The following is an 11,482-nucleotide window of genomic DNA, read 5'->3' as shown; positions in this document are numbered from 1 at the left end:
AAAGAATGCAGAACTAGATAAACATACAATAAAGTAGCAAATTACAGAACATGAATGTGTTTCATAAAGAAGTATCTGGCTGCAGAGAAAATAACTGACATCTAAAAGCAAAAAATATTTAACACTTACAAGCATTGAGATGGAAGAAATTAAATGCCAGTTAAATGTCATAGTAATGTAATCTTGGATCACTTTTTCATTTCAAGATTGATGCATACCTGCAGAAAATCTGATAAAGCAGTTTCAAATCAGAGGAAATGACATTTAAGGTGTTAAAAAAAAAAATATGAACGAAACTAATGCCTCTGATGTTTGCAGATATGCTTGTAGGAAGAAGTGTGTGTGTGTCGCAATCACACAGGAAAGAGAGAGAGCAAGAGAGAGAGATTATTGTTATACTAGTCAGAGTTCTAGCAGCCAGTGGGCACTCCCTTTGTCTTTATCTGCTGCTCCTTTTCTTCCACGTACAGGACAAGTACAGAAGGTAAGAAGAAAACTCTTTAAATGATCTTGAAATAATGTGATGCAACTTTTCAACTCTGACTTTGTGACAGGTTGTAAATCCTGTTTCCTTAACGTGTTGGTCAGTGTAAATTCGGAGAGAATTTGTGATATTTTAATTCTAAAACCCAAACTGCTATGAGTACCTTTGTCGCATGTTAGTGCTGCTGTTCTGCGTGGACCAAAAGAGGTGTGTTCATTAATACAGGAATGTATTAATGCTGCCCACAAACAGGTCTGGTCTAGATGTACATTCAGCCAAGACCCCGAGGCTGCATCAATGTTCACCTAACAGATTCCTTTCTCCTTCATCATCATTATTAGAACACCTGAGTGAGGTGCTGCGTGTGTGTGCAATTATTAGCCCTCGTGTTGTCCTGTGGGTCAAACTGACCTGTTTTAAAGTTTGAAAATGTGGGGGAAAAAAATATACTTTCACAGTGAAAACGTCCACATTTTCAGCAGTTTTGGGAAGTTTTTGAACATTTTTTGATGGAAAATTAGAAATCTAAAAAAAAAAATTGCTGGATTTTGGTTGATTTCTTTTCCAAATCTTCCTTAATGAAAATATTTGAATTTTTTACTCATAACTATGTAATCACTTTAGATATTTTTTGGATTTTTAGAAGATTTTTATTAATTTTTTGAAAATATTTACTATATATATATATTTATATTTCTTGACAAATTTCTGGATTCTTTTTTTTAAAATAAAACTTTCAAGGGAAACTTTTAAGTTTTTTTTTAAAATTTCTTCCTGAAGATTGTGCAGATTTTTATATATGTGGGGAATTTTTTTGCAGAATTTTTGGATAGCTTTCAGAAAAAGGAACAATATTTTTTGGTGGCCGTTAATGAGGACAGCAGGAGGGTTATGTGGTCACACTGTCACACTGTACGGGGACAAAAAGCTGCCCATTGCATGGTTAACCATAAGATTTTATAAGGTTAAGTTTTAGAGAAAGCCATGTAGTGGTTATAATCTCCAGCAATTTCTATAAATAAATGTGTTTTTAAATGATAAAAAATGTGTGCTGATGAGACATAACAGACTGCAGTGCTGCACTCGGAAATGTGATGTTTTGATGTTACCTCAAACACAGAAATCCCACTTTTCAATAATGAAACAAAGATGAACAAATGTGAGGAAGGAAGTCTGTGGTGTCATGTTGACAGGTGATGTGGACACTTGCTTGTCTACATTTTTCCAAGTAACACATGGGACCCATGTTCAAATGCAATCCCGCATGTTACATAGCTTCCGTTTTTGTCACTTGCAAAATGGCTTATCATTTTGTGGCATCAGATGTTTGAAGTGAAACTTACAATGTAAAAAAATAGCCTCACCGACTTTGTATCTGTGAGTTCAATGTCTGTTGTGCTTCTTTTCACCTGCAGCTTAACATGACCTCAATGGCTGGTCTGAATGGAACAGGAAACGGGACTGATAGTGGTCCCAGCAGCTCCTCGCAGGATGAAGCTTCAAGAGTTGTCCAAATCATAGCTACCATGATCATCTTCCTGGTAAGAAACCCTCCATGACTCCAGAAAAACTATAAACTACCACTGTGCATAGGACTGGACACACTGACAATGAGGCAGCACAATGGTCTATAGTAATAGCTGGGGTATTGTTGTTTGTTATAAGGGTTTGTTGGAAATAACTATTTCCTTATTTAGGGCCACTGACTGCATCTGGCACTCTTCTGTTCAAAGGTCACAAAATGCCCAAAAGTGAAACAAAATATTATGTTACACCTTGTTTTTATGCCTTGAGTTACAGGATTTTTATGTGAGATAATTTCTTTATTAAGGGGAGTAATTTCCTGCAGAATGGCCAAGATAAAGACATATAACATTGATAAGTGAATTTTAAAGGTGTGCGGATGACTTTATATGTGGTTTGGGTCAAGTTAGCCGTTGGCTGCAGTTTCTTTTTTTTTCCACAGACATCAGAATGGTGTCAATCTTTGCTTATCATTAGTGGCAAAAAGCAGTTTAGTAAATTCTCCCAAATATGAAGCTATGGCTATATATCCTGTCCCCTTGAATCTAAATGTCGGCTGTTCTCTTGTTATCTAAAGGTGGGCGTACCTCTGAATGGGCTGGTGGTTTGGGCACTTGGATTGCGGAGTCGTCGTCACCTGGTGCGCAGAGGCAGCGGCGAGGAGACACGTGCTGCCAGCAGTTTCCGTGTCTACGTCCTGAACCTGGCTTTAGCCGACTTGGTGCTGCTCCTGCGGATCCCCCTCATGTTGGGCTACCTCATTCACAACAACAGCTGGCCATTTGGTCGAGCCTTCTGCCACCTGATTGTGTTCCTGCGAGGCCTTGGGCTATACGCCTCCGCCTTCCTCCTCTGTGCTGTGGCTCTGGAGCGATGCTTGTGTCTTCTGAGGCCCGTGTGGGCTCGACTGCGACGGCCCTCCTGGGCTGTTCCTCTGGCCTGTGGCCTCCTATGGGTGCTGGCTGCCATCCTGTCCGCACCCTACCTTCACCTCGCTGAACTGATGGAAAAGAATAAAAAATACCAGTGCGTGGAGACTGGGACATTCAATATGGGCTTGTTTGTCACAGAAACTATAGCAGGTTTCATTTTGCCCCTGCTGGTTTTCCTGGGAAGTAATCTGGTTGTTTTGTTAACCTTTAAGCAAGCAGTGCCCCAAACACCCACCACCTCCACCCCTTCAAATGCCCGCAGAATGACCAGGATGTACCACGTGCTCTTTTCCACCATGCTCATCTTCCTCACCTGCTGGGTGCCCTACTTTGTTTGTCGCTTTCTGCTGGCTCTGGCATACAAAACCCCTGGTGTGTCATTTTCTGCATCAGCACTGAAAGGCAAATACATCTCTTTGTATCTGGTGTACATCAAGAGTGCTCTGAACCCAATTCTGTATGTGTTTGCTGCCAGAGGCTTAAGCCGAGCCATTAAGGATTCAGTTGTCTCCACTATTGAACGACTTTTCAATGACGACTCCGTTGACTCCATACGAAGGAAATCACTCAAGAACTCACAGCTGTAGCAGAAAAGTCGACAGTGTTCTGATGGTTTGGAATTTTAACTCAGCATTACTTTCAAATAGCAGATTTCTCCATCTGTGCAAACTCCTAAAAATGAACTGTGTAGATGAAATACAGACGTTATTACAAGGGAAAGGGGTTGCACTTCATGCCAATGTTTTCCGAATGGGCCTAAAAATCACAGACAATCAAGAAATAGATGGCCGTCTTGATGCTTTTTTTTTCACGAGTAGAGATGTGATCCTGGTGAGAGATTTGAATATAAAATACAGTGATCTTAATTGAATCTCTGACTGCACACACTTGGTATTTCTTCAGAGAACAAGCACGTTGTGTATGGGGATTTCCTCCGATGGGGAACCCTTTGCACAAAAAAAAAAAAAAAGACATTTAAAGGGAGCAATCCCATTATTTGTCAGGGCACAAAACCGCAAAAGAAAAAACACGCACCTCATCAAAAAGTGATTCAGGCCAGATTTCTTCTTTCATCTAGAACGAGGAGCTGCTTCTGCTTGGGCATGCTAAGGGCAGGGTCATAATTGGCACCAAAATGAATACCTGACTCATCTTGTCTATTCATCTGTAGGCAACACTCTCCTGGTAAAATATAAACCAGAGATGTTACAACATCATTTTACTGCCCGTTTCCTGGCTTCAGGGTAACCTTTGCTACGTTGATTCCTCTACGATAACGCATCATTAACCTTCCATGCACCATCTTATTAGGGCCCCAGGGAGGTAACTGATACTTTATTTGCTTATTTCCTGCATACTGGTGACTGTGGTTCAGGAGGTAGAGCAGATTGCCCACAAATCACAGAATTGGTGGTTGGACCAGGTTCCAAAGTGTCCTTGAACAAGATGCTGAATCCAAAGGTTCTTCTAGTGTGAGCGTGAAAAAGTAAATGACAGTGTAAAATGCTTAATGTACAGCTGAGGTCGTGATAGTTGTGCCTAATAACCCACTGAATGTATTGCAAACCTGCAGACTCATAACATAAGTATGAAGTAAAGGTGGTATAGGCTGTTTATCTCATTGTGAATGTACAGTATGCATGATTGGACTTGTTTTTGTTCAGTTTTTGTATATAAAAGCATGCTTAGTTTTTTACTATTAATGTATCATCTATGAAATTACAACCTGTTTAGACCTGATGTATTTGACATACGCATTATCCCTCAGTTTATACTTGTGTACAGGATGTATACTTTCCTTTAAAAAAGCAGTAAGTCTTTATTTTCATGTACAGTATTTTTTAATAAAGTTTTTTGTCTTTCAAATGACAACAAAGAAGTAAGATATCTGAGCTTTCTTTTCACAAGGCAAAAGCATCCACAGAAGACCAGTCCGTTCATATTTCATTTAAAGTCAGAATAAAGAAAAAACAGGGTGCTGCACTTTAGTGCATTCTAAGCAGAAATAACCACAAAAACAACCACACAAGTGGAAGTAATATGAATTGCAATAAGCATCTCCCCACACATCAAAGCTCCAAACTAGGTGTGAAGAGCTGCAAACTTTTTTTATTTGTCAACTTCCTTTAAAAAAAAAAATCAACCCAGTGTAGAGATATGTGGCTGAATTTCCTCAGAACTAGTTGCATCACGGTTTGGTTTTCCTGAAGAGCTGATCAGCATGTTTGTGTGCCTGTAGAAGCAGCACCTGGTCATCCTGGACGGCCTCCGATTTCTGAAGGATTTCTCCTAGTTTCCGGGCAGTGGTCTCAGAGTCACTGTCTCGTATAATTTTTCTCAATCGAGCCTGAGGAAAACAGAAAGTGATATATTAAACATGGGAAATTATGTCATTGTTCTGTAAAATGTTCTCTGAAACAAAAAAGCACTGTCCTGCAGTTGATCAGATCAACAAGACTACAATGAACAAGAAGGTCATGTTCTCTGTGCATTTTGCAAGACTGATTTCATCTTTTTTTTTTTTTCACAATATAACTAAGAAGTTGCACCACAGTGAACATGTTTAGACTTCCCGGTTACATTACAGAGGAAGGAAGTGCTCACTCAGATGTTTTGACATCTAATTCATAAGATAACTTATGGAATGAACTGAATGTGTTCAATACAGTCAGCAGCTGTTGCACAACATGGCCATGTGAAGCAGATGCTCTCATGCTTACCTCTAATGATTTGCCATCTTTCTGTTGAGGAAGACGGGGGAGGTTGAGAACTGCTTGTTCAATTCTTTGTAAAATCTGTGTGAACACAGGAAGGAAGCAACTGTATCAGTGTATTTTTCTCTTAATCTCAAAACTGAGGTGATTGAAAAACCACAAATATTTGCTTTCGCATCATTCACTCATGTTATTCAAATTTATAAGCGACATCTCCTGTGCTTACTGCTCTCACTTAGTTTTTAACATGGCATTATGCCAGACTTTATAGAACAGCCACAGTGAGCCACACCACCATGCTGTTCAACTAAATGAGCAAGAAATGTCTAGACTCACTTCTGTAAAGTTGTCTGAAGTTTGTGTGGAGAAATGCAGTCTACCACTTCTGGTTTTGGTCACCGCGGTTCTGGCACCTACAGCGGTGAAATGGCCTATTTAATGAAGCACAATCCCACTGACAACTTCAACTGAGTTAGAAAAAACATATTTCAATCTGTCTACCAGAGTGTTGTCTTTGCATATGAATTAAAGAAAAACACAAAATATTCTAAATAAACCTTTGAGTCACTTCATGCCATCAAACCAGCCTCAGTGCACTTTTGTATTTATTCTCCAACTCTCTGGAACTCTACTGGAAGGAGAGTTCTTCCAAAATAAAATCTCTCATTTGGTATTTTGATCAGAATCAGAATCAGAATCACTTTATTCATCCCCGAAGGGAAATTCAGTTGTCAGGGTTCTTATCTGTTTAATTTTGAATTGAATAGCCTGACTGCTGATGGCAAGAAAGATTTCCTAAATCTTTCGGTCTTGCAGCGCAGGGATAGGAGCCGTCCACTGATGTTTCGTTGTTCATTGAGGCAGATGTGAAGTGGATGATCCATGTTTGTCAGAATGGCCTCCATCTTGCTCAGTGCCCGTCTCTCCAACTCATCCTCCAATGTGTTCAATCCGATTCCAACCACAGAGCCAGCTTTTTTAATCAGTTTGTTCAGACGCCTTGCATCCTTCTGTTTTATGCTGCCTCCCCAGCAGACTGCAGCATAAAACAGGACACTTGCTACCACAGACTGATAAAACATCTGCAGCATCTTACTGCAGATGTCTAGTGATCGAAGTTTTCTGAGGCAATAAAGTCGGCTCTGGCCCTTTTTGTAGATGAAGTCTACGTTTGTAGACCAGTCCAACTTATTATCAAGGTGGACACCTAAATATTTATATGATGTCACCATCTCGATGTCCACGCCACAAGTGTTCACTGCCTGAAGAGGGGGTTTGGATCTGCGGAAATCTATGATCATTTCCTTTGTCTTTGAGGCGTTGAGTAGCAGGCAGTTTTTGTGACTCCAGTCACTGAAGGCACTTATCAGATCTCTGTATTCAGCTTCATGTCCATTTCTGATACATGCCACGATAGCAGTGTCATCAGAGTATTTCTGAATGTGGCAGGACTCAGTGCTGTATTTGAAGTCAGATGTATACAGAGTGAACAGGAATGGAGCCAGGACTGTTCCTTGTGGAGCCCCAGTACTACTCATTAATGTTCCAGAAACACAGTTCCCCAGCCTGACAAACTGCGGCCTTCCTGTCAGGTAATCTGTAATCCATGAAACACAGAAAGGATCCACTCCCATCTCTGTGAGCTTGTCTTTGAGGATGGTGGGTTGGATGGAGTTGAATGCATTTGAAAAATCAAAGAACATGATTCTCACATAAACTCCAGGTTCCTCCAGATGAGACAGGGCACAGTGAAGCATGAAGAGGATGGCATCATCCACTCCAATGTGTTCTTTGTATGCAAACTGCAAGGAATCGAGTTTGTCTTTGACCTCAAGCCTCAGGAGACGTAAAAATTTTGATGATGGTGACTGTCAAACATGTCAGTTCAGAATCTCACATAGTGGGTTGTGATCTGAAAACTGTTAACACCACAGTGTGTGATCTACATCATTTTCATACTTAAAACATTCATGGACCCATTGTGCCCTATGAGAAGGAATATTGCTATTCTGGAAGAAAACACTCCCATCAGAATAGAAAAGTTTCATCAAAGGATAAATTGTTTTAGCACTCAGAACAACTTTGTATTGCTTGCAGTGAACCAAACCGTACCAGCAAGATGTCACACACAGGACAAACCAGTTGAGCAGTTTTTGTCACTGAAGCTCTCTGTCCCAACAATGAGCCATCTTTAAAAAAGTCATTTCGAGCTTTTCCTCTTGTCATCTTGATACAAAATCAAAATACACTGGGCTGACTCAGCATTTTTATACACACCAAAGAGTAAATTGGATATTACTGGCTTAATTGCAGTGCACCTGTGAGAAAGCCATCTGCATTATGTTGTGCCTCTTTGAGTTTTTATTTATCCAAACACATTTAAAACATACAACTTTACATATCATCTCTGAATGTTTGTTGAATGGTTGCAGTTATAAAAAAGAAATCCAAATAAACCTTGCGTACATGTACCACAACCAATTAAAGAAAAACACTGATGCAGGTCAGTGTAAGACAGAAAAATAACAGTTGACTTTTGAATACTTGTTTGAATGTTTTTCACCTGTTTAGATTTCTCTTCCTCCTCCTCCACCTGTTCTCTCAGCATATTGCATGAGTGCTGTAATGACGCAGTCTGCTCCTCTGTCTTCTCCAGAGCACCTATCACAGCCCACAAATCTTCCTAGAAACACAAACACACCCACAGGCAAAATTTATGTAACTCTTTATTAGGTAACCCTATTGTCCGTTGCCTTTTTTTCTAAAATGCCACGATACAGTGGAAAAATGCCAGGACTGCACGAGATGTTGGTGGCTTATAGATTATTGGCTTGGTCATTGATTAGTCTACATATAAGAAATAATGCTACTGCAATCATGTTTACAGTAAATTACTGCATTATTAATGTTCAGGGATGAGGAACGTTTGCTGAACATTCTTGCTGCAGAAAACCGAAAGTTACCAATCGAAAAACATTTCTATACTCACTTGCATTTGTAAAATTAATATTGTCAGTTATCGTGTCATCTACAACACATAATTATCAGGTACCGGTATTATTGGCCCCGAATTTCAACACTGACTCATCTCTAGAAAATGCAAATTGCAAAGTCACAGCGATTAAGACAACATTTGATACCAACCAGCCAACCAACAGAAAAAAGGGGAAGCCAATCCTTACCATTTACAATAAGGAACCAACAAATGTTTGTTTTTTTCCTTAAGAAATAACTTTAGTCATAAAAAATTACAACACACAGCGCAAATTAATTTTCCTTCACTATCCTAATCAATTAAGTGTTTCAGCAAAAATGATCCAACAATTTAAATCTTGAAAATTTCACAGTAATTTCTGACAACAGATTCTCTCACCTCCAGGGTATTCAGAGTCTCCTTTCCAACCACCGACTTCTTGGTTTCTTCCTGATGGCGTTGAGATGAATGCTCCAGATTTTTCTGTTTCTGCGCTGGAACTCTGAGCTGTGCACATTCAGCAAGGAACCTGAAAATGGATTAGGAAATATATCAGAAAGAAACTCTTGCACATAATAAATTATACTATCACTATGAATTAGGCTCCATGAAGATATGAATGTGCATTTCAGTAGTTTCTAGAAATGTAAATGAATTTCTTGATTCTAGACATTTTGTTTATTTTTGAAATATGTTAATTGAAAATCAGGAGACTCGGAACCTTAAGGCCTAATTAGTCCCATTACAATGTGCATAACAGGCTCAAAGCCACTTTATCAACTGGCATCCTTTAGTGTGCCGATTTTCACGACTTTCTCAAAAATAGTAAATTGAATATTTTACATCATTTGATTCAATTACATATATGTTTGTAATGTGTACATATAGTATTTCACCTTTAATATTGTTTTTGATTCATTTGTTTACTGTTGTGTCTTAGTAACGGACGGTGAAACTTATGATAAATTGACCGACTGACCTGGTCATGGACAAATATCACTCATTTTGCTTACTTTACTATTTAAAGGCTAGATCTCACTATAAAAACCCTCGACTACCTAAAATGACATGTTATTGTGGTTTTATGTGTATACAACTATTAGATACAGGGAATTAAAGTTTAGTGTCATCATAATGTAACACTTATTACTCACCTGTTTTTCATTATGTTCAGATGTTCCTGGCTCTCTTTTTTCTCTGTCCGCCTCAGAGGAAGAGTTGCTCTGTGAACACATGAAAAAAAGCATCCTCACAATGTGAATTTTGACTATAATTCATTGACTGTAAGTGTAGTGGCCCCATGCTTAAATATATGGCAGGCATTATGTGCTTTAAATAAGAACTTACTGCTTTTCAAAGTTTCAACAATAACTCCAGGAGGAATCAGACTGTTCAGCTATAAAGTAACACAGCGAACTCACAGTATTGCCAAGTCCATTATGCTCTCCAGAGCAGTGATGGAGGGCCTCGGTATGAGCTTCCAGTTGTCCTGAGCTTTGACTTTCTTGGGGACTGAAGGTGAGACTTCAGCTATCAGAGGAAGGAACAGGAGCAAGAAAATAGAATGAAACAACAAACAATACCGTTTGCTGCATATTATCCATTTAAGATTAGAACACTGGAATGCAACAAGCGCTGTCCTCACCTTTTCTCTTCTGTGCTGCTGTGGGTTTCTTGGCATTGTGATTGTCACTGGGCTTCTGGTCCGAAAGTAAAAACATCATTAAGCGTTTGGAGTAAGTTATACAGACAGATTGCCTGAGCTACAGAGCAGTGTACACAACAGCAGAGTTTATCATCTTACCTGTTTCGCTGTTTTTTCCTGTTTATCCGTTTTTTTCACGTTAGGTCCGTTTGATGGGGCCCGTTTAGAACCTCGAGCAGGTTTCATACTAGCAAGCTAACATACACCACACAGCTAACGGCAAACCAGTGACGTTTGGCTAAGCTAACGTTTAAAACCCGAAAATACTGAAGCTACAGTGAACAAAAGTATCCTAAATGTTAAAATTAACACAACTAAAACAGGTCATATCACGACAAAATGTCAAAATGACACACATCTTATTGCCTAAACTCTAAAACTAGACATGTTAGCTGGCGACCTGCTTTTTTTCGCGCTGCTGTTTTCGAACAGTTCCGCACACGACGCGTGGAAATTTCAACCCGCAGTAAGGCTTGTCAGGCAGCAGTTCCTCTAAGAACTCCGAACATAATGTGGCAAAGTTCGCCAAACATGTGCAACAATAATTCTGAAATAAAATATTAGCGCATTAGCATATCAAGGAACAACTGCCTTTCAGAAAATCAAAAGCAAAACCCAAATGGATTAACAGCTAAGACCAAACCCCACCTGTCAAAAAAACTCAGGGCGAAGTGGTACACGTTTCCGCTGTAGCCATTTTAGGAAGCGAGATTTCTTCCATTTTCTTAACATATTTTTGTATTTAATACTGTTTCCTCCTCTCTTTCTGTAAAAACACAATTCACAATTCTTTGTTTTTTCTTCTATATTGTAAGACGCTGAGCTGGCTGGGAAATGCTGAACAACAAGTTATTATAATAATGACATAGTTTCTGTGTCAGTTTCAGACGCAAGCAGAGATCCGATATAAACCTGTGTTGAAACAGAAGTGTACAAAGCCCTTATATTTTTTTAAACACTACTTCGGAGGACAGCACATGGCCAGTTATTTCTAGAATAAGACACTGTTTTGCACATAATCTCAAATCTCAGCCACGTAATTTCACTTTTTTCCATTTTTGTCTTTGTTGTATAAATCATTAGATTTTACCAAATGACAAACCAGCATTTGCACATTTCATATTACAGATGTATTTAACTTATTACAAC

The 11,482-nt window shown here is 39.2% G+C and overlaps 2 protein-coding genes across 2 annotated transcripts; one reads left to right on the top strand and one right to left on the bottom strand.

Annotated features, from left to right (window-relative positions):
- The first annotated feature begins 332 nt into the window (after positions 1-332).
- LOC110949459 (C3a anaphylatoxin chemotactic receptor) lies at positions 333-4,819 on the top strand. Its single transcript, XM_022191551.2, has 3 exons — positions 333-484; positions 1,900-2,025; positions 2,586-4,819. The coding sequence occupies exons 2-3, from the start codon at positions 1,906-1,908 to the stop codon at positions 3,525-3,527; spliced, it is 1,062 nt and encodes a 353-aa protein (XP_022047243.1). The 5' UTR covers positions 333-484; positions 1,900-1,905; the 3' UTR covers positions 3,528-4,819.
- Positions 4,794-10,923, bottom strand: cenpq (centromere protein Q). Its single transcript, XM_022191552.2, has 8 exons — positions 10,433-10,923; positions 10,274-10,328; positions 10,050-10,158; positions 9,783-9,851; positions 9,028-9,157; positions 8,218-8,337; positions 5,661-5,735; positions 4,794-5,287 (listed from the first exon to the last, which is right to left on the bottom strand). The coding sequence occupies exons 1-8, from the start codon at positions 10,517-10,519 to the stop codon at positions 5,129-5,131; spliced, it is 804 nt and encodes a 267-aa protein (XP_022047244.1). The 5' UTR covers positions 10,520-10,923; the 3' UTR covers positions 4,794-5,128.
- Positions 10,924-11,482: the final 559 nt, after the last annotated feature.

The sequence above is a fragment of the Acanthochromis polyacanthus genome, chromosome 2 (assembly GCF_021347895.1).
Source record: "Acanthochromis polyacanthus isolate Apoly-LR-REF ecotype Palm Island chromosome 2, KAUST_Apoly_ChrSc, whole genome shotgun sequence".
In the NCBI taxonomy this organism is placed as follows: Eukaryota; Metazoa; Chordata; class Actinopteri; family Pomacentridae; genus Acanthochromis; species Acanthochromis polyacanthus.
Note: the sequence above shows the minus strand (reverse complement) of the source record. Positions and strands in the feature narration are given on the sequence as shown.

Coding starts and splice junctions, on each gene's coding strand:
- LOC110949459 (XM_022191551.2), top strand. CDS start 1,906: ATGACCTCAATGGCTGGTCTGAATGGAACAGGAAACGGGACTGATAGT. Junction 2,026..2,585: donor CTACCATGATCATCTTCCTG/GTAAGAAACCCT, acceptor TGTTATCTAAAG/GTGGGCGTACCTCTGAATGG.
- cenpq (XM_022191552.2), bottom strand. CDS start 10,519: ATGAAACCTGCTCGAGGTTCTAAACGGGCCCCATCAAACGGACCTAAC. Junction 10,329..10,432: donor AGGAAAAAACAGCGAAACAG/GTAAGATGATAA, acceptor CTTTCGGACCAG/AAGCCCAGTGACAATCACAA. Junction 9,852..10,049: donor ATAATGGACTTGGCAATACT/GTGAGTTCGCTG, acceptor ATGTGTTCACAG/AGCAACTCTTCCTCTGAGGC.